Genomic DNA, 22,078 nt, shown 5'->3' on the forward strand with positions numbered 1-22,078 from the left:
CGTTCAGAAAGGGAAGTGAGGACTTGGGAGGGGCTTACCGAGAGGCAGGGCACTGGGTGCTGGAGCAGCGGCCACAGCGTCTCATGGCCCTGCTGTCTCCCCTGGCCTCAAAGGGGGGCGCTTGAAGTGCTGTCCAGCTCCCTTCCAGTTCTGCTGCTCCCCTGAAGTTTCTCCCGTGGAAATCTAGTAACTGGCCTCAATCTCAAGGAATTAAAAAAACAGATGATGGTAATTCAGGCCATGCATCGTGGTTGTACATCCCTCTACATTTTTGCCAGAGAGCTTTCCAGACACATAACCTCACTGGTCCCCGTGGGCCTATGGGTGAGCGGAGTGGCCATCCCCCGGGTCACTGTGGCTCTGTGGTATCAGCACCTGTGTTCCACAGATTCGGCCCTTGGGCCCTAACCCAGTCTCAAGGAAGCCCCTGCTTCTGGGGCAGCCACCCCCATCGCCACCGGGCACCATCACCCCACTAAGTCCCTGAGAATTCACTTTCAGCTGGTTGTCTTGCCCAGCCCGCTCCTCCCTGGGGTTCTGTTTGTGCTCCCCCATCCCACAGTCCCCCAGAGGGGTCGGGCCCCTCTCCCACCACTGCAGGCGTCACAGACCTTTTGTGAAAGCTTTGCTTCTCTGGCCCCACAGCCTTGGGATTCTGTTCTCACTGATGTAAAGTGAAGGTAGATGGGGACTGTCTGGAACTGGGTTTGACTATGGGAAGTAGAGTACTGATCCTTAATTGAGCATTTTACGTAAGCATTTTTACACAATAACAATATCTGACTTAAACTGTGCACCTGAGGTGGGAGGAGAAGGGGCTCAAAACGAGACTTTTTGGCTCCTAACCCAATTTCTCCAGAAGGCCCCTGTTGAAATGTGGGTTTCCTGGAAGGAGACTGCCACCCTGTAGCCTCTACCAGAGTCTAGTGTAGACCAACTCATAGAGGGTAGAACCCTCCAGGCAGGCTCCGTCTGGGAGGGAGAAGGGCTCCAGGACAATGGTTCACAACCCTCACTGTATGAATCTGAATCCAGAAGCCCAGGCTCTGCCCCAGAGGTGTGGATCCCATTGGTGTGGTCAGTCCCTGGAGATGGTATTTTCTAGAAAGCCTCCTGGAGAGTCTAATATGTGGGAGGGTTAAGGGCCCTGCCCTGGCAGTGATCCCCTAGTAGGAATCCTGGGAAATGGGGCAATTTGGCAGCATTAAGCACTGGCCAGGGGGGTGTGAGGACCCCTCTATGAGGCCAGGAACCCCATTTTTTTAATCACTCCAAAGTTTCCTGCTTGGAGCAGACTCTTCACAGGCATGTGATACAGCTGAGTGAAGACGGGTTTGGCTCCTGGTATCAGAAATTGAACGGTTTCTGGGGCACCAGTCAGTTAAGTGGATGACTCTTGATCTCGGCTCAGGTCTTGATCTCAGAATCATGAGTTCAAGACCCAGCGTGGAACCTACTTTTAAAAAAAAATGGGAAAGTCTCTAACCTGCAACTTGATGTGTAGACCAGGCATGCCTTTAAACTCACATGTTTCTCCAAGAACCCTTGGGCAACCAGAGGCCAGCAGAAACACGGACTGAGGCCAAAAATCTGAAGATAGGGTGAAGTAGAACCTTCAAGGGCCCAGGCCCAGCAGAAGAGTGGGCAGAGCACCCCTGGGAGCTCAGTTACTTGTGGGGAACCACCGCACGGCATCTAACACCCTCATTTATTGCCTCTTTTCCAAAGAGACTGTGTTGAGTGCTTGCTACTTCACGTGGGGGACCCGGCCGACAACCAGACCTGCCAAAACCTGTGCAAGGATGAGGTGATCACGTGGGTGGACACCATCGGTGAGTGTGTCCAAGTGGCCCTGGGTAACTGTTCCCTTTTGTATTGTGGTAGACACCTCGAGGCTTCCTCCTCTGTGGAGACCATCGATTCTCAGGGCCACCTGGTAGGGAGCAGGGCGGTTCTAGTCTGGATTTGAGAAGCATAACGTCAGTGTCCTGGATACTACTGTTGGGTCCCTGGGCTCTCTGGGGTGTAAGACTTCTTGTTCATAACTTTCTGCACCATCACTGGAGCCCCATCTTAGTCACATCTCCCAGGCTCTCGGAGAAGTTGGTATATTAGTTAGGACAAGTCATGTTAGCTGCTATAACAAATCCCAGACCTCAGTGACTTAACTAAATATAAGTCACTCACTGCGAGTCCATTGAAGACCTTTTTGGTTGATAAGGTCTTGGTTGATAAGGTCATTCAGGAAACCAGGCTCCCTCTACCTGAAGGTTCTCTTTTCCTCGAGGTCCCTGGAATCCTCTCCACTCAGTCAGCAAATGGGAGAAGACAGTGAGGGATCACGTGAGATGCTGTTATCGGCCAGGCCTGGAAATGGTGCTCACGACTCCAACTCAGTTGTTTGGACACATTTAGATGTAAGGGTCGCTGGGAAATGTAGTCAAGTCGTGTGCCCAGGAGGCAGGGAAACCCTGTTTGATGAATGGCTGCCTAGTCTTTACCACATTGGCCTCAGCCTGGTGTGGCTCTCATGATGCTGCAAGGCATCAGAAGGGGCAGGGGTCTCGTGTGGCCTAGATTGCACAGTGATCCCAGCACTGGGATTGAGTGCTGTCCCAACTGTCCCCCCGGCAACAGGCACCTGCTCCTGCAGCTGTCGCTCACTCCTTGTTCTGTTATCTTTCGTGGCAGATCACATTTTAGGGTTCTTCTCATTCTGACCACTCCAGTTTGACTCCATCCATCCAACCCTTTGCTTTACCTCTGAACAAATGGCTATAAGCCCATTCTGAGTGGGAGCCCACAGGGTGGCTCAGACAAAGGTGCACAGACCTTTGCGTTTCACCCTTTCTGGGCTGCCTCCATCCCTTTACTAGTACAGCCATTTCTGTCCAGGCTGAGGAGTTTCTAAATGCAAATCACATATCTTAGCCCCATATGCATGTGACCGGCTTTGGAAGTGGTCTGGAGCACTATAATTAAACCGATTCAAAGTGCCCCTATGTCAGAACCCTCATACAGTGTGGTGGTAGTGTAGATTTGTGCATCTACTTTGGAAAATGGTCTGGCAGTTCCCCGCAAATTAAACGGAGTTACCGCACAATTCAGTAACATCACTCCCGGGTATATACACAAGAGAACTGAAAACACGTTAACACAAAAACTTGTGCACAAATGTTCATAGCAGTGTTATTCATTAGAGTGAAAGATGAGAACCGACCCAAATGCACATGAACTGATGAATGGAAAAATAAAATGTGGTACATCCATACAGTGGAAAAAGGAATGGCGTCCTGATGCACACTGCAAGAGAGATGACTCTTGAAAGTACTATGCCATGTGTGAGAAGCCAGACAGAAAAGGATATATATCGTAGGATTCCATGTATGTGAAATGTCCAAAATACGCAAAAGCACAGAGACAGAAAATAGATTGGTGGTTGTCAGGGCTGGGGAGAGAAGGGAACTGGGGCTGAGCGCTAACAAAGATGGTGTCTGTTTGGGGTGACAGACATGTTCTGGAATTGGATGGAATAGTTACACAACATTGTAAATATACTAAAGCCACTGAATTATACATTTAAAATGGTGAGGCGGGGCGGGAGGGGAACAAGACTGTGTACCATGAAAGGGATTCTGCCTCTGAGGCTCCGTTGCTGGCAGCCTTGCCCTCTACCTTGACCTCAGCTGCTGCAGGCTCCCAGCCCCTGCCTTCTCTCTTGGTCCTGACTCACCCCCTCTGTAGACGTCCCTGGTTCTGACCGACCGCTGTGGCCACATGAGGCTCCCGAGTATGTTGAGTCATGCATTCAGCCTGCACTTGTTCGTTGAGCATCTCCTGCGTGCCGGGGCTTGTGTTAGACCAGGGGAGCCGGTCGGGAGCCTACCAAGTCTTGTCTCGTGGCCATTTTCCTACCACCATGTCTGCTTGGTGCTTCAGGACTGGCTCACAGCAAGTTCTGCCCGCAGACCTGGGGCAGTGGTCACCACTCCCCCGCCCTAACCGCCTGGGCGCACACAGTCGGAAGGAGATGCTGCCTTCCTGTGGCCCCCTGACTGAGGCCCTTGCTCTGAGCTGTTATGCACAGCTGCCTCTCAGTGTAATCCTCAGTGAGAAGCTTTCTGTTCAGATTCACTGTTTATCCTCCTTCCTTCCTTCTTTCGGCTTTCTTCATACACATACACTCACCCAGGCCAGGCTTATGGTTGGGGCCTAGGAGAAAAAGTCCAGGATTTCCCATCTGATAACCACACTAATTTGTCTGGTTCCAGGTTAAAACTCCTTTGAGCAGGGGCGCCTGGGTGGCTCAGTTGGCTGAGCCTCTGACTTCGGCTCAGGTCACGATCTCACAGTTCATGAGTTTGAACCCCACATTGGGCTCTCTGCTGTCATGCAGAGCCCGCTTCGGATTCTCTGTCCCCCTCTCTCTCTGCCTCTCCCCTGCTCACACTCGCTCTCAAAACAAAACAAAACAGAACAAAAACAACCAAAAAAACCCTCCTTTGAGCAACAGGGTCACAAAAGCAAGAGCTAAAAAGCATTTCACGCCACAACATCAATCCACAGCTGTTTTTCAGGACCGATTGGCCATTGCTGAACAATGTCCCCTTTGCTTTCCTCTTCCCTGCTCCTTTTTCCTCCTAGAGATCAGTCTAACCCTTCCCCAGAGAAGCCTTGGAGTGCAGGTGACATCTGGACAGGGGGTTATGAGTCCACCATGTTGGGTTAACGGCATGTGGGGACAGGTGGGCACTGCTCCCTAGAAGAGTGGAGCGGGTGGTCTGGGCTCGGCCCTGGCCTCGGGCGCTGGCCCGTGGCATCTGTGGGTGAGGCACCACGGCAGGTGCCCAACTCTTGTCCAGACGTCCTCGTCATCCTTCGGTCCTTTTGGTTTTATACCCTACCAAAGAGCTGCTGATGCTTGGCCACTACAGCTGGCTCTCAGCCAAGTGGACTCAACTGTGAGCTCTCAGGCCCCAAAGGGCATCGAAATGGCTCCTTCTTTTCTGTGTCCCTTTAATGTCCAGGGCACTTCCACTTACCAACCTCACCTCCAAGCATAATGCCTTCTTCCGTTTCACATCGCTCCCAGCAAACACTCTGGGGGGCTCTTGCATTCCCCAGGGATTCCTCACCATTCAGGGGATTCGTGTTCGTTCCCAGAGCAATTCAGATTCCATGCTGGGCCCACGTTCTTCACGTGAGAAACCCGAACTCATTTGTGAAGGCCCAGCCTCCGCTTCATGCCTCCCTGCACCCCCTTTCCTAACTGAGGTGCTTGACTCCCCACCCTGTCCATCAGCACACTGGGTTGCTCCGAGAGGACACTTGTACCTGGTTTTCTTCCAGTGAAAGATGACCAAGAGGCTGCGCTTTGTTTCTACAAAACCGCCAAGGACTGTGTCATGATGTTCGCCTACACAGAGCTCCCCAGCGGGAGGGCCAACCTGACAGTCCTCAGGGAGCCAGGTGGGTGAGGGCCGGCTCTGCTCCCCCTGGGAGCTCGGCTTCTGATACCTTTCCCTGCTCTAGGCTTGTCGCCCTTCCGTCCTCACTGGCTTTCCAAACTCCAGAGAGACAAGGGTCACAATTCCTTATAAAGACCGGGATCTAAGGCCACCCCTACCCAGTTCCTGGAGTTTGGAAGAAAGATGATGTACACCTGGGGACCCACTGCCGGGCAGAGCTCTGGAGGTCACGGCATGGAGGCACGGGAGTTATAGTGTCTCATCTTGGAGGAGACGGAGCACAGGGGTAGAAGTGGCCATAGCACACATTTCACCTGCACAGCTGACGCTGATGGCCATGAGCAGCTACAGGCTCTGCAGGGGGTGTGCGGCGGGGGGTGGGGGGGGGGAGGGTGGCCTGGACGGTCAAGGCTGGGCAGGCCATCTGGGTACACACACACACACAGCCCTGGAGGGGCACCTGCACTTGCCACCGTGAAGTCCAAGAAGGGCAGATGGGGCTCTGGGTTAAACTGCCACGCTCAGCTCCTGGGCCACTGAGGAGGCCAAGCCTTAGTGCAGACATTGATAATTCTGCCTCATGCTTTGGACCCTGGGACTAATGGCCTTTTGCTTTGGAGTAATTAGGGTTTCTAGTATGACCCCTTTTATGCTTCCCTGGAGGGGGACAGGGGCGAGGAGAAAAGGTTTTGCTCCCTTCAATTTACAGCCTTGCAAACTGTTTTTCCAAATTGAGCCAGACCACATAATACGCCTTCTCTGGGCCAGCAGCAGAGGAAGTGCTGTGGTACCAGCCCAAGATGCATGCCTGTAAGAATGAGGCTTTGTTTCCAAGCGCTGTCTTTGTGGTTCTTTGAAAATAAGCACATTTGCTCCAAAGGGCCACACTCTGGGGTTACAAACGTTGGCTGGCCTCCAGCCCAGCCCTGTGGATACGGCTTCATGAAACCTCCTGCCTGCCCAGTCTGCCTCTGAAACCATTTACATGGAGGCTGAGACACATCCAGTCTGGAGAGCGGAGAATGGGCCAGGCCGGCACACGTACACTCATGTAAGGGGAGGTGCTGCTGAGCACACAGTGCACCATGGCGTCTGGGAAAAGGGGGGGCGGCCACCAAGGGTCTCTTCTACATGTGGCCTTGGAACAGTCACCATCCCTCTTTGACTCTTCCCCTTTGTGTGCATTGGAGAAAACTTCCAGCACCCCCAGGTCTCCCAAAAGCAGCATGAGGATCTAAGAGAGAAGAGAGGGAAGGTGTTTGGTAGAAGGTGGAAGGAAGAGAGGTGCACCTGTCGTTCCAGATAGGCCTGACATTGTGGGGGAGGGGGGAGGGATGCTATCCTAGTGGCTTTGCTCATGGTTTCTCCTGGTCCCCTCCAGAGTGTGGAACTGCCCCCAACGCCACGACCATCCTCCTGGCCGTGGTTGGCAGTATCCTCCTGATTGGGATTGCGCTCCTGGCCATCTGGAAGCTGCTCGTCACCATCCATGACCGGAGAGAGTTTGCCAAGTTCCAGAGTGAGAGGTCCAGGGCCCGCTATGAAATGGTAAGCCAGTGGGGAGCCGGAAGTAAGAAAAAAAGTCAAGCTTAGAGATCTGGTTGAGGTCAGACAAGCTTTAAGGCCCACTAACATCTTTGGCATTGAAATCAAAGAGAGGTGGTGTGCACCCCATTCTAGAAGGTGAGAATTCACGGTCCAGAAGCACAGGGGGCTCTGTGTAGAGCCTCACACCAGACCTAGCTCAGGACTCTTCCAGGGAAGAGGCGCTTGGTGCAGCCTCAGAGAAAGAGTCTGGACAGTCCTAGAGCGACTGCAGACTCAGTAAATGAACTCAAGTTGTTAGAGTCTATGATAGCATCCATTTGTGCGAGTCTTGTCTCCCCAAGCAAATTGCATGCTCCTGAAGGACTGAGCAGCACAGGGAGCAGCACCCCTGAATCCCCACTTAGTTTCTGTTAAAGTTGGAAGGAACCTCACAGACCATCTGGCCAAGCCCGTCTGAGAGAGAAAGAGGGAATCTTAGAGACAGGGAGGGTCCTTCCCAGGGCATGACAGGTGGAGGCAGGGATGGTCCTGCAGGACGGGCCTGCCACTGCTGGCGTGCTCCGCCTTCCGGGGTGACTGACTGAGGAAGGGCCTCTGACCCCGAGAGTGTGTGTTCAAATGAATGGACGCACACGTGTCCTCTTGCCTTCTGTGTTCTGCAGGCTTCCAACCCTCTGTACAGAAAGCCCATCTCCACACACACTGTGGATTTCACCTTTAACAAGTTCAACAAACCCTACAATGGCACAGTGGACTGACAGCTCCTCCGAGGAGGGCCAGAGGGGGCTGACGATAAGTCGGAGACTGATACGCCCTGGACAGCTGCTCGACTGGATCACAGCTCCCTAGAGGGACAAGCAAAGACACCTTCCTGTGAGCCTGGGCCAGGAGCCCATTGCCTGCATGGGAAGGCAGCCAGAGTTCCACCTGGCTTCTGGGCCATAGCCACACCAGGCCGCCACCCCTCCAAGCCCAGGAAAGGCCTGGGACTTTGACACTCTCAGCTTTCCACACCACATCCAGCTTGCTGACTCGGGTGAGCTGCTGGGGGTCTAGGTTGTCTCTCCCTTCCAGGAAGGCTGAGCCTCCAGCCTGGCCAGAGGAGAAGGATCTTGGGAGTATCAGAGTGTGCAAAACCAACACGCGCTCTGGCTTTTGTCATGTTGATCATTTTTATACAAAATAAAAAGATCATGCATTTATGGTATAGCTCTGATTACTGCGAATTATCTGCCTGATGTCTGTCCTTGCACAGGGGTGTTGGTGATGGGATTATTGAGATGCCTGCCGAAGGCACATAGTTGCAGATGTCAGTTTTCCAATTCTGTCTGTGTTTGTTTAGTACTTTTGTAATGAAAGGGGAAAAGATTGGGATTGAAAGTAAAGATTAAACAAGACTTTGTGTTTGCCTGACACTCTCTGTCACGCGCGTATTCCTATCCTGACGTGGTTTTAAGTGGTGCCCCGGTGGGGGGTTGAAAAGGCTGTGTACTTCCTCCGGGGACCCAACAAGAGCCAATTCCCTATTCCAGACCAGGGTTCTTCAAACAGGGCCTCATGGGATGCCCAAGGGAGACCTAAGCCTATGCCTTTGGACCCTCCCAGTTTTGGTTAAAAGGAAGACTTCCAAGCTAGAAATTGTGAAAACCACACTGGCCTGCCTCCCCTGTTTCAAGGTGCTGAGGCTGAAAATGGATTGTGCACGTAAAGAAAGGTCAAGATGTGATTTCCACAAATAGTCACTCTCTACAGCTTATTAAGAACAGGAAGCATCTGGGTGGCTCAGTAGGTTGGGCGTCCGACTTCGGCTCAGGTCATGATCTCACGGTGCGTGGGTTCAAGCCCTGCATCGGGATCTGTGCTGACAGCTTGGAGCCTGGAGCCTGCTTGGATTTTGTGTCTCCCTCTCTCTCTGCCCCTCTCCTGCTCACGCTCTCTCTCAAAAATGAATAAATGTTAAAAGAAAAAAAAAGAACAGTGCCTTCCCCGCTCAATTCCTATGTCCCAACCAGGCCTAAAGCACAAAACCCATTTCAGCTTTTTTTTTTTCCCTGTAGACCCCTGAAGTTCCCTTAGGTTCCCATATCTGAGATAGAAGGGACCTGACAAATTATCTGATCCTATCCCCTATTTATGTAAGAGGAAGCTGTGAGAGAGGGGCAGTTGCTTGCCCAGACATGTGTCAGGAGGTCAACTGATGACAGCCAGAGTGTTGGCCTCCTAATACCTGCTCTTTCTTGTAGGATGTCTTTCACTGACCAGTTTTTTTGCTCTTGGCATCACTTCAGGGCTATTAGGCTTTCATTCCAAATTCATCTGTTCTCAGCCTTGGACCAAATTCCCCTTCCTTCATTTTTAAAAAATGTTTATTATTTGTTTTTGAGAGAGAGAGTGCACACGCGTGCGAGCTAGGGAGGGGCAGAGAGAGAGGGGGACAGAGGATCGGAAGGGGGGGTCTGCTCTGACAGCGGCCAGCCGGATGTGGGGCTCGAACTCATCAACTGTGAGATCATGACCTGAGCTGAAGTTGGACACTCAATCGACTGAGTCACCAGGGCGCCCTGTACCGTTCTTTCATTTTGGCAAACACTAAGACAAGTGTCTGTCAGTAAATAGGGCCTATCACCTGGGGAAAATATGGACGGATTCTGAGTTTCCTTTGTTCTGTGTAGTTAGGATGAAACAGAGGCCTCGTGACTTGGTGAAGCTGCCTTAAAACCTTTTTGTAGTAAGTCCAAGTGTAAATAAATATATAAAATAGATGCATAAAATGGTGACTTTGAGATTCTAAATTGAGAAAAATATGATTTTGGAAGAAATCGGGTTTCTCTTCTGTTCAGTTGTGGTTTCCTGGCGACAATCATCAACTTGTTGAAAGTCTTATTTTCTATCAGGCAGTTCTGTAAGGGCACTCAGTTCCTGAGCCACACACTCTAAAGGATTACTTGCTCCTGGCGTCCACCTGACAGAGAAGTTACGTCTATTTCATCTGTGACACCCACCGCTAGTGTGGGAGCCAGCTGCTCACAGCGCCCTGCTGCCCCCTGCTGGAAGCTCCTGGGACTAGCTATTTGGAGACCTGACTACTGACATTCTGACCCACTCCGTGATTCTTTTTTTTTTGTAATGTTTATTTATTTTTGAGAGAGAGCATGAGCAGCGGAGGGGCAGAGAGAGAGCAAGACACAGAATCAGAAGCAGGCTCCAGGTTCTGAGCTTGCAGCACAGATCCTGACGTGGGGCTTGAACCCACAAACTGTGAGAACATGACCTGAGCCGAAGTTGGAGGCTCTACTGACTGGGCCACCCAGGCGCCCCCCCAATTTGTGATTCTTATTCCTTTCCTTAGGCGGTGTGTCCATGCTGGTACCCTGCCCCGCCCCACACATAGGCATCACCACCAGCACTCCTCGATTAATACAAATAATGGAGCAGGAGCTGGGGGTGGGCAGATGGTCGCTGCCCTTTTGCCATTGCTGGGAAAGCACACAGATGGGAGTTCTCATGATTGCAGAGGGGCCTGCAAAGAGCACCTGGCAGTCTCTGGAAAAGCTTCTCCTGGTATCTGGTTGGAAAGATGGTCAGGGATGCACTTGTTGGAAAGGAGGGGTGGGGGCTATTTGCCTTTGTAATTAATCTATACTGACTTAATATAGGTTTTCAAATGGTGCTTATCTTTATTGACTGATTTTAAACAACTTTTTATAATCGCAAAAGTAATGCATGGAAAAGATGGAAAAATATAAAGATATCATAGAGAATCTTTTATAATTATACCAAGCAGGGGTAACTACTCCAGCTTTTTGTGTATGACTTCAGTCTTTTTCTGTGTGTGTGTGTGTGTGTAAAATTTTCACCAAATTAGGATTCAACTATTGCCCTCTTTAATGGTTGTTTATTTATTTTGTGGAGAGAGAGAGGATCTGAAGAAGTTCTGTGCTGACAGCAGAGAGCCTGATGCTGGTCTCAAACCCATGAACTATAAGATCATGCCCTGAGCTGCAGCTGGACACTTAACCGACTGAGCCACCCAGGTGCCCCAACTATTGCCCTCTTTAAAAGAACCAGGGATCCTCATTCCACTTGTTTGACTAGTTCTTAAAGTAACTAACAGCCACCTCTTTGGGGGAAGAGAGATGTTTTTTTTTAAATTTGTTTAATTAGGACCAAAGCTTGAGGTTCATTATCATTAAACTGTTGGGCTGGATTACAGGTAACAACAAACAGATGGGGAAATGGGAAGGGGGAAGGGGTCTTTTATCTCTGCTCCAGTATCACCTTTTAACTGGCTGGCTCCTCCCTCTCTTGAGAGGGCTTCCAGTGTGTTGGCTCCTGCCTGCTTCGGAGAAGGGCCATCCTGGGGCACTAGGCCGCTGGTGGGTGCTTTGTGACTGGCTGAGAGGGGCAGTGGTGAAGAGGAGGAAGCTGGCAGTGCTCAGATGAAACTCAGGAGGAGGTAAGTGTTGGACCTGTGTCTGAGGCACCAAGGAATGCTGGGTGGTGCGTGTTGGGCCAGCACTGAAAATGCAGACCGGGAGCAAGGGCCGAGCAGTTTCTCTGCTTAGGCTTGTCTCGTAGCTGCACTCCAACAGCTATGGCTTTTAGCATGGCTGGGAATGAGACCTTCTGGTCCCTCTCATTCGGGGCAGTGGGCTGAGGCCTTCGGTTTCTCCCACCTGGCTTCTGTCCTCCCCCCGCTCAGGGCTCCCGACGTCTTAGGACCTGGCTCCATTCAGGTCCTTAGCCTCTCCAGGGAGGATGGGAAGTGGAGGGGGAGGAGAGATGGGGAGACATGGTGGTGTTGGCAGGGAGAGCCGTGTCTGTAGAGCCCCCCTTCTCAGCTCCCAAGGCCCCTCCTGGTGAGGTCGCGTTTGTGCGAGGAACTCTTGGATGGTCACCGCGCATCAGCCTGTCTGACAGCAGCCTCTGAGATGGTTGGGTGATGTGTCCCAGTGAGAAGGTCTTCATATCCAATTTATTTCTCTTAAGAGTTCCATGCCAGGAAGTTCTGATGCTTCATTTTGTCATATGATGGGACCTGGTCTGTCTGGATATCTTGATTGTCGGGAAGCTGGAAACTAAATGCAACAAAATATAACCTGCCTCTGGTTCTTATTGAGATCCTTGACCTCTTCCCTGAACTGTCTTCTCTGCTGCCCCCTCCTCACACCTTTCCTCCCTCCACACACACTTTTGGATCCTTCTGACCATGTCCTTCTGTGTCATTTCTTCATCTGAAGAGCCTCACACCTTGGTGCATAAAGGCAAGATCTAACCTGTAAGTAACCATAAGCCCTAACTTTCTAGGATAGGAGGATACTTTACTTTTTTGTTCTGGTGACTATTACTGACCCCTTGTCAGAATAATGCATATAAAATGTATAAATAGGTAACATATAAAAAAGTCTGGACCTACTTATCAGGGCGACTGGTTACCATTTACCATCTTCGTTTGACTCCAGAAACACCCTGGAAGGCTCACCAATTAAAACTTCGTTGGTCTTAACCTGCTTCAAATAGCAAACCCCTGAGACTAACAGCAGCCTCTCCTCATTTGACACTCACAATAGGCCCACATGGTGTTCAGGGAAGGCATTTCCTCATTTTACAAAAGAGGAAATTGAGGTCAGTCACCCCTGGGGCGAGTGTTAGACCCCAGCTCAGGGACCCCTTCTCTGGTTTGATGATTTTCCATCCATACTGCACCTTCTGGAAAATGTGTGACTGGCTTCTTATCCTAGAGCTCACATATAAGTGAAATCATATGGTATTTGTCTTTTTTTACTTATTTCACTTAGCACGATACCCTCTAGATCCATCCATGTTGTCACAAATGGCAAGACCTCATTCTTTTTAATGGCTGAATAATATCCCACTGTATACATGTGTGTGTGTGTGTGTGTGTGCGTGCGCGCGCGCGCGCGCACACCATATCTTTATCCATTCATCTATCAATGGATTCTTGGGCTGCTTCCATAACATGGCTATTGTAAATGCTGCAGCAAACATAGAGATGCATATATATTTTTAACTTAATGTTGTCATTTTCTTTAGATAGATTTCCAGAAGTGGAATTACTGGATTATATGATATTTCCTTTTTTTCTTTTTTTTTTCTTTCTTTCTTTCTTTTTTTTTTTTTTTGAGGAATCACCATTCAGTTTTCCATAGTGGCTGCACTAGTTTGCATTCCCACCAACAGTGCACAAGGTTTCACTTTTCTCCCCATTCTCACCAACACTTGTTATTTCTCATCTTTTTGATACTAGCCACTCTTACAGGTATGAGGTGACACCTCATTGTGGTTTTTATTTGCATTTCCCTGATGTTTAGTGATGTTGAGCATCTTTTCATGTGTCTGTTAGCCATCTCTGTGTCTTCTTTGGAAAAATGTCTATTCAGGGCTTCTGTCCATTTTTTAATCAAGTGTTTTTTTTCTTGGTATTTAGTCATATGAGTTCTTAATATATTTTGTATATTAACCCCTTGTCAGATATATCATTTGCAAATACTTTCTCTTATTCAGTAGGTTGCCTTTTCATTTTGTTGGTGGTTTCCTTTGCCATGCAAAATCTTTTTATTTTATTTATCTTATTTATTTGGTGTATATTGGGTATTATAGTCCCAATAGTTCATATTTGCGTTTCTTTCCCTTGCCAGAGGAGACATCCATAAATAGGTTGCTAAAGGCAGTGTCCAAGAGATTACTGCCTATGTTTTCTTTTAGAAGTTGTATGGTTTCAGGTGTCACGTTTGGGTTTTTAACCCTTTTTGAGTTCATTTTTGGGTATGGTGGAAGAATGTGGTCCAGTTTCATTCGTTTGCATGGAGCTGTTTTCCCAACACGCCTATTGAAAAGACTCTTTTCCCCATCATATACTCTTGCCTCCTTTGTTGTAGATTGATAATATAGGTGTGGGTTTATTTCTGGGCTCTCTATCCTCACATATCCATTGATCTATGTGTCTGCATTTGTGGCAGAACCCTACCATTTTGATTACTACAGTGCTGTAGTATGTCTTGAAATCTGAGATTGTGATACCTCCAACTTTGTCCTTTTTCAAGATTGCTTTGGTTATTCAGGGTCTTTTGTTTCACACAAATTTTAGGATTTTGATAAAATTTGGTATTTTGATAGAGATTGCTTTGGGTGGTTATGAACATTATAATGATATTAATTGTCCCAAACCATGAGCATATAATAGCTTTTCATTGGTTTGTGTCAAAATCTTTAATTTCTTTCATCAGTGTCTTACAGTTTTCAGAATACAGACCTTTCACTTCCTTAAATTTATTCCTAGGTATTTAATTTGTTTTGGTGTAATTGTAAATTTTCCTTAATTTCTCTTTCTGCTACTTCATTATTAGTGTATACAAATGCAACAGATTTCTGTGCCTTAATTTTGTATCCTTCAACCTTACTGAATTCATTTATCAATTCTAATAGTTTTTTTGGTGCAGTCTTTAGGGTTTTCTACATATAAGTATTGTGTCATCTGCAAAGAGTGAGGTTTACTTCTTCCTTACCATCTTGGATGCCTTTTATTTCTTGTCTGATTGTTGTGGCTAGGACTTCCAGTACTATGTCGAATAAAAGTGGTGAGAGTGGACATCCTTGTCTTGTTCCTGACCTTAGAGGAAAAGCTTTCCATTTTTCAACATTGAGTGTGATGTTAACTGTATGTTTTTCATATAGAGCCTTTGTTATGTTTAAGTATGTTCCCACTAAACCTACTTTGTTGAAAATTTTATCATGAATGGATGTATTTTGTCAAATGTTTTTTTCCGTATCTACTAAGACGATCATATGTTTTTTTACCTTTCCTCTTGTTAATGTGATATATCATGTTGGTAGATTTGTGAATATTGAACAACTCTTGCATCCTTGGACTAAATCCCACTTGATCGTGGTGAATGGTATATTTTAAGAATTGTTGAATTCATTTTGCTAATATTTTGTTGAGAATTTTGCATCTATTTTCATTTAAGATATTGGCCTGTAGGTGTTTTTGTTTTTGTTTTGGATTAGGGCACTGTCTTTGTCTGGTTTGGGTATCTGGGTAATGCTGACCTCACAGAATGAATTTGGAATTTTTTCTTCCTCTTCTATTTCTTGAAATACTTTGAGAAGAGTAAATATTAACTCTTTAAATGTTTGGTAGAATTCACTTGTGAAGCCACATCTCGTCCTGGGCTTTTGTTTGTTGGAAAAGTTTTGATTACTGATTGAATTCATTACTCCCAGTAAGTCTATTTAAATGTTTTATTTTTTATTGATTCAGTTTTAGAACATTGTATGTTTCTAGGAATTTATCCATTTCTTCTAGGTGGTCCAATTTGTGGCATATAATTTTTTGTAGTGGTTTCTTATAATCCTTTGTATTTCTGTGTTGTCACATGGTTATTATTTCTCTTCCTTCATTTCTGATTTTGAGTACTCTCTTGTTTTTCCTTGATGAGTCTGGGTAAAGGTTTATCAATTTTGTTCATCTTTTCAAAGAACCAGCTCTTGGTTTCATTGGGGCTTGGGGGTTGTGTGTGTGTGTGTGTGTGTGTGTGTGTGTGTGTTTTATCTCTATTTCATATATTTCTGCTCTAATCTTTATTATGTTCTTGATTTTACTATCTTTGGGCTTTGTTCTTATTTTTCTAGATCCTTTAGGTATAAGGTTAGGTTGTTTGAGATTTCTCTTGTTTCTTGAGGTAGGCCTATAACACTTTAAACTTCCCCCTTAGAACTTCTTTTGCTGTGTCCCAAAGATTTTGGACTACTGTGTTTTGTTTCCATGTATTTTTAAATTTCCCTTTTGATTTCTTCCTTGACACATTCATTGTTTAGTAGCATGTTGTTTAGCCTCCTTGTGTGTTTTTCCAGATTTTTTTCTTGTAATGGATTTCTAGTTTCATACTGTTGTGGTCAGAGAAGATGCTTGATATGACCTAAACCTTCTTAAATTTGTTGAGACTTGCTTTGGGCTTAACATGTGATCTATTATCCTAGAGAATGTTCCATGTGCACTTGAATGTGTATTCTGTTCTTGGATGGAATGTTTTGTATATGTGTTAGGTCCATCTGGTCTAATGTATTGTTCAAAGCCATTGCTGCCTTGTTGATTTTCTAGCTGGATGATCTATCCATTGATGTAAGTAAGGTGTTAAACTCCCCTACTATTATTGTACTGGTGTCAGTTTCTCCCTTTATGTCCACTAATGTTTGCTTCAGGTATTAGGTGCTCCTAAATTGTATGCATAGATATTTACAATTATTATATCCTCCTCTTGTTGGGTTAATCCCTTTATCATTATGTAGTGTCCTTCTTTGTCTCTTGTTACAGTCCGTTTTAGATGAGATCAGGCACGTTCAAGGTGGTATGGCTGTAGACTGTTACAGTCTGTTTTAAAATCTATTTTGTCTGATAGAAGTATCGCTACCCTGTGCCACCCCCCACCTTCCATTTGCATATGTTTTTTCCGTCCCTTCACTTTCAGTCTGCATGTGTCTTTAGGTCTGCAATAAGTCTCTTGTAGGCAGCAAATAGATTATTATTATTTTTTTATCCATTCAGTCATCCTTTGTCCTGATTGGAACATTTAGTTCACTTACATTTAAAGTAATTATTGGTAGGTTTATACTAACTGCTGTTTTGTTAATTTGTCTTCTGATTGTTTTTGTAACTTCTCTGTTTCTTTCTTTATTTCTTGCTCTCTTCCCTGTGGTTTGATGGTTTGTGTTGATGTTTTGCTTGCATTCCCTTCTTTTCACTTTTGTGTGTCTATTACAGATTTTTGATTTGTGGTTACCGTTGGGTTCATCTACAACATCTTATAGTAGTCTTTATTCGGCTGATGGTCATTTAAGTTCTAACACATTCTAAAATCACCAAATTTCTACTCCCCCCACCTCCATGTTCTATGTATGTCATCTTTAACATTTTATCTTGTGCATCTCTTGACTAATTTTTGTGGGTATAATTGATTTTTATCACTTTGATGTTTTAACCTCCATACTGGGTTTATAAGTGATTAATCTACCTTTACTATAGGTTTGCTTTTACCTGTGAATTTCTTTCATAATTTTCCTCTATTTACAGCCTCTTCCTTCCACTTAAAGTATCTCCTTTAATGTTTCTTTTAAGGCTAGTTTAGCAGTGATGAGCTCTCTTAGCTTTTGCTTGTTTGGGAAACTCTTTATCTTTCCTTCTAATATGAATGATAAACTTGCTGGGTAGAGTATTGGTTATTGAGTTTTTGTTTTTGTTTTTTTTCTTTTCAGTATTTTGAATATATCATGCCACTCCCTTCTGGCCTGCAAAATTTCTGCTTTAAAGTCAGCTGATACCCTTATGGGGTTTCTCTTGTATGTAACTCTTTTCTCTTGCTGCTCTTGAAAATCTCTTTATCCCTATTTTTTTGCCATATAAATTATTATGTGTCTTGGAGTGGACCTCCTTGGGTTAATTTTGCTGGGAGCTCTCTGTGATTCCTTGATCTGGATGTTTGTTCCCGTCCCCAGATTAGAGAAGTTTTCAGCTATTATTTCTTAAAATAAATTTTCTGTGTCCTTATCTCTCTCTTCTCCTGGGATCCCTATAATTCAAATGTTATTATACTTGATGGTGTTGCTGAGTTCCCTTACCCTATTCTAATTTTTTTTTTTATTATGTTTAGTTTTGCTGTTCAGACTGGTTGTTTTCCTTATACTGTTTCCCAGATCGCTGATCCATTTTTCTGTATCCTCTAATCTGCTATTGATTCCCTCTAGTTTATTTTTTAATTTCAGTTATTGAATTCTTCAGCTCTGACTTGTTTTTTAAATCTTCTATTTCTTTGTTGAAGTTATGAGCTCATATACTCTTTTCTCAAGTCCATTGAGTATCTTCATGACGATTGCTTTGAGTTATCGGGCATGTTGTTTACCTCCATTTTATTTAGCTCTTTTACTATGATTCTTGTCTTGTTCTTTCATTTGAGACATATTCCTGTATCTCCTCATTTTATCTAATTCTGTGTTTGTTTCTGTGTATTCAGTAAGTCAGCTACAGCTCCTGGTCTTAAAAGTAGTATCTTTTTTGTAGAAGTCCCGTGTCATCTTGTAGTGCAATCCCCGCTGGTCACCAGAACCAGGTGCTCCTGGGGTATCCCCTGTGTGGGCTGCATGTGCCCTACTGTGTGTGGCTGAGCCATGGTGGCCTTCAGCCCAGCCAGCTGCAATGACCTGCTTTGTCTGCTGTGGGTGCACTGCACAGGGTTTGATCTCCATGCTGTTGAGAAGCCTGTTTGAGGCCACCACTTTGGGCTCATTAGCAGGTAGGGCTAACAGTCAGACTTGTTGTCTGCAATTAGCTTTTCTGTCACACCTGGGGCAGGTCTTGCTCCCTTCCTGTTTAACTGAAAGGCTCTCGTTGGTGGGCAGAGCTAGCCATCAGACTCACTGTCTGCAGTTAGCATGTCTGCCACAGTCAGGCAGCCATTTCTTTTAGAGAGATTACTGAAAGCACCCAGAGGGGAGGACTGGGAAGGCTGATTCTTGGTGGAATAAAATTTTTGTCTTCCTGGTAACCAGGGGTAGGTCTTGGAGAGCTGCAACACGTCGTTAAGCTACCGTTGCATAACAAACCACCTCAGAATTCCATGGCATACAATAATAAGCATTTATTATTATGCTTATAAATCAGCTAGGTCTCCTGTGGAAGGTTGGTGTGGGCTCCACTCTACTTTTTTCTTACTCAGTATCTACACTAGCAAGTGAGATGCACTGTGCCTGTGCCTTTTAAAGGGCCCGTCAGGTGGAAGCTGGTGGCGCAGAGGTAGAGTGGGTGTATCTAGCCAATTGAACTGGGATCTGCTAGTAGCTGAAGTGGTGACTTGGAATCTTAGGAAATCTCAGAATCTTAGGGAACTGAAATTGGAAGCCCCTTAGAGATCATCTAATCCAATCACCCCATTTCACAGATGAAGAAATTGAGGACCAATGAGAAATGATTTGCACAAGGCTGCAGAAGAGCTAATTACAAGCAGAGTTTAGGATGAGAATCCCTGTCTCTTGACTAACAATTTGGTATTTTTGTTATACTCTTTACCCCCTTTCTATAGATACATTCAGCTTTTTTACCCCTTTATGTCTATATGTAGATTTGCAGCTATATGTATATTCTTTCATCATTTAATCAACCAAGTATTTCTTGCATACAGGAAGTGCACCAGACTATCACTGTCATGGTCATCATGGAACTTAGTTTTTAGACTTTGAAAAGGACTTCCATACCATCATAAGAGACATCAGCCAGATTTTCCTTCCTATCAGCCTCAAGAGACATGTTCTTCCAGGAAGATACTGAATCTTCTCAGGATTGGATAGAAAGTACCAAACTAAAGTGGCGATTGTATTGTATTCTATTGCAATTCTATTCTAATATCTAGATGTAGATATTGAGTCTGAGTCCTAAAGTACCCCGTGAACAAGAAGCCTAAGAAATACTTACAACTGGCTGCTACCACCTGACGGGATCATATGGCTGGGCTCAGATTATTGGTTATGGCCGTCTTCTCCTCTTGGGGCCTGCATGTGTCACTACCTGTCTACAGGCTTCCAGTGTTAAAGGTGACAGTCTGCTACTGGTCTGGTTTGTTTAGTAATCTTTATCCTAGAAATTCAATAATTTTCATAGGATATGCCTAAGTCTATGCCTTTGTCCATGACTCCTGCCTAGAACTTAGTGGGCTCTTTTAATCTGCAAACTCAAGTATTTTTTCAAACTAGAGAGGTCAGTTATTTATTTTTTTTTTTTTTTAGCGTTTATTTATTTTTGAGACAGAGACAGAGCATGAACAGGGGAGGGGCAGAGGGAGAGGGAGACACAGAATCGGAAGCAGGCTCCAGGCTCCGAGCCGTCAGCCCAGAGCCCGACGTGGGGCTCGAACTCACAGACCACGAGATCGTGACCTGAGTCGAATTCGGACGCTTAACCGACTGAGCCACCCAGGTGCCCCCAAGAGAGGTCAGTTATTTTAAAATGATTGCCTCTCCTCCCAGTTTTATTGCTGCATCTGTCTTCTAAGGCTGTCATCTACTCCCTTACTACTTCCATTATTTTGTCTCCTTGTTCTGAATTTTAATGGTTTCTTCCACTTGCTCTTCCAGCCCATGAATGTAGTTGTCAATATTATCATACCATCTTTAAAATTTTCCATCCCACTTTCAAATTCAAAACTAAAATTATTTAAGTTCTCCCAAAACTCAGGTCTCATTTTTGGTACTTTGGTCTCTGAAGTGTGGTGTTTCCTGGGGCAGCTCACTCTTACCAAAAGCCTTGTGTGAACATTCAGAAAGTTTGCTGGGCCCCATCCCAAGTACAGAGAATATTGCAATGAATTCAAGATTGAATCCCTGCTCTCTTGGAGCTACTATGGGTGGGTTTTTTTGCTTTCCTCCCCAGGTTGCTGGATTTCCTCAGACACTTTGTCTACCCTTGGCTCTGTACACCATGAGAGGTGGGGCAGATGCTCCTAGAACAGCAAACCTATGGCTGGTGGGAGGCCTACAGACTTCTAAGGGCCAGCATTACAGTAACTAGGATAATCTCTGTCAGAAACCTCTGTTCCTCCCTAGCCAAGGAAAATCCAGTTGACCTGCTGGGGTGTACACACACACACACACACTCCTCCACAAGTCCTGAGCCTCCTCACTATTGTTCCTTCTTCTACCTTAATGGAGACAATACATGGCACCTGCTCTCTTCTTTGGACATATTGGCAGAGCCTGTAATCATGCTTCTAGGCCTTACCTGAATGAACCCAGCAGCCATTTTCTTCAGAGAGATGGGTGAATGGGAGTTGAGAGGAAGTAACATTGAAGGTGCCTTCTGTCAGTCCCTAGGGGCTACGTTAGGGGACTTTTCCTAGAGGTAACTACAATCAATGATTAAGGTTGAGTTGGGACTGAGACTCCGGGACTGTGTTAGCCACAAGCTGCAGTGAGTAGATCTCGTTACCATCCTGGATCTATACTCCTGTAGCTGAACAGTAAGGGAGCCAGACCAGATTTCTTAGGTGCTTCCAGCACTACAAAGCAATTGGCTTATGCATTACTAAATGCCTAGAATACTGGAAGAGGCCAGGGGATAGAATTCTCCACTCCATTAGTCTTAACACGTGTTCTGGGTGCCCTGTGAAGGCTGTTCCCTTTTGTTACTAGGACAGGTTATAATGCTCAGTGCTTATGCTCCATAAATATGCCTTGACTAAGAAGGGCTGCACGATCTAATGTCTCCAAAATACTTCCAAGCTGAAAAGTACTCTCATAGTTCCTGAGATAGCCAAATTATTTATCTGAATCAGTTTGTGTTCCAAAGTTCTATGAGTCCAGGTAGGGTTTTTGCTTAGATAAAAGGCCTGCAAAAACGCTGGGCTTATTCTCAAACATCAGAATCACAGGAAGCACTTGTTAGAAATGCCTTACCCCAAATCTGAGGCAGCATCTCTGGTGGAGCCCAGAATTTGCATTTTAAATGCATGGTCGGGGCCTCTGATTTCATTACCTAGTGGGTCTTGGATGAGCTTCAGTAGAAAAGGCAGTGCTAGTATACTGATGTGGCCAGAACTTATACCTGTGAAGGCCGGGTGTAGGTGACCCAGCAGGAATGGGACACCCCAAGATGTCTCATTGTATCTGAAAAACATATCTTACCAGTTCAGTAGTTCTTAGCATGCTTCTCAACACGCTGATGGATTAAGGACGGAGAGCCTTCAGCTGCAATTGCCACAATGACCCTCCTAAACAAGACCTTGAACATACAGGGTGGGGCCACCTGTTTCAAAATGGGCATCTGAGCTCGTACCCTTTACTCCCAAGACTGTTCCTGAAAAGATGAAAAGAAATATATAGAATGGGGGCAAATCTCTCTCACTACTGGAAAAGAGGTATCGTGCAGAAACTCAGAAGAACTGGTGGGAAAAATAGTGTATTTGGGACCAGAGAGGGGCTGCTCAACTGGTGCACCTTCACAGGTGCATGTCGCTGGCCCTACCTCAGTGGAAACCCAGAAATGTTGGTAACAGCATCAG

At 46.0% G+C, this 22,078-nt stretch overlaps 1 protein-coding gene across 1 annotated transcript in view; it reads left to right on the top strand.

The window, feature by feature from the left end:
* The window catches only part of ITGB5 (integrin subunit beta 5), a 121,833-nt gene extending 113,404 nt beyond the window's left edge, over positions 1–8,429 (top strand). Inside the window, exons 12-15 of the mRNA XM_030328909.1 lie at positions 1,729–1,832; positions 5,350–5,469; positions 6,850–7,016; positions 7,679–8,429. Coding sequence (XP_030184769.1) covers positions 1,729–1,832; positions 5,350–5,469; positions 6,850–7,016; positions 7,679–7,774 — 487 coding nt within the window. The 3' untranslated portion in view covers positions 7,775–8,429. The remainder of the gene's footprint in view (positions 1–1,728; positions 1,833–5,349; positions 5,470–6,849; positions 7,017–7,678) is intronic.
* The last annotated feature ends 13,649 nt before the right edge of the window (positions 8,430–22,078 follow it).

The sequence above is a fragment of the Lynx canadensis genome, chromosome C2 (genome assembly GCF_007474595.2).
Source record: "Lynx canadensis isolate LIC74 chromosome C2, mLynCan4.pri.v2, whole genome shotgun sequence".
Classification (NCBI taxonomy): Eukaryota; Metazoa; Chordata; class Mammalia; order Carnivora; family Felidae; genus Lynx; species Lynx canadensis.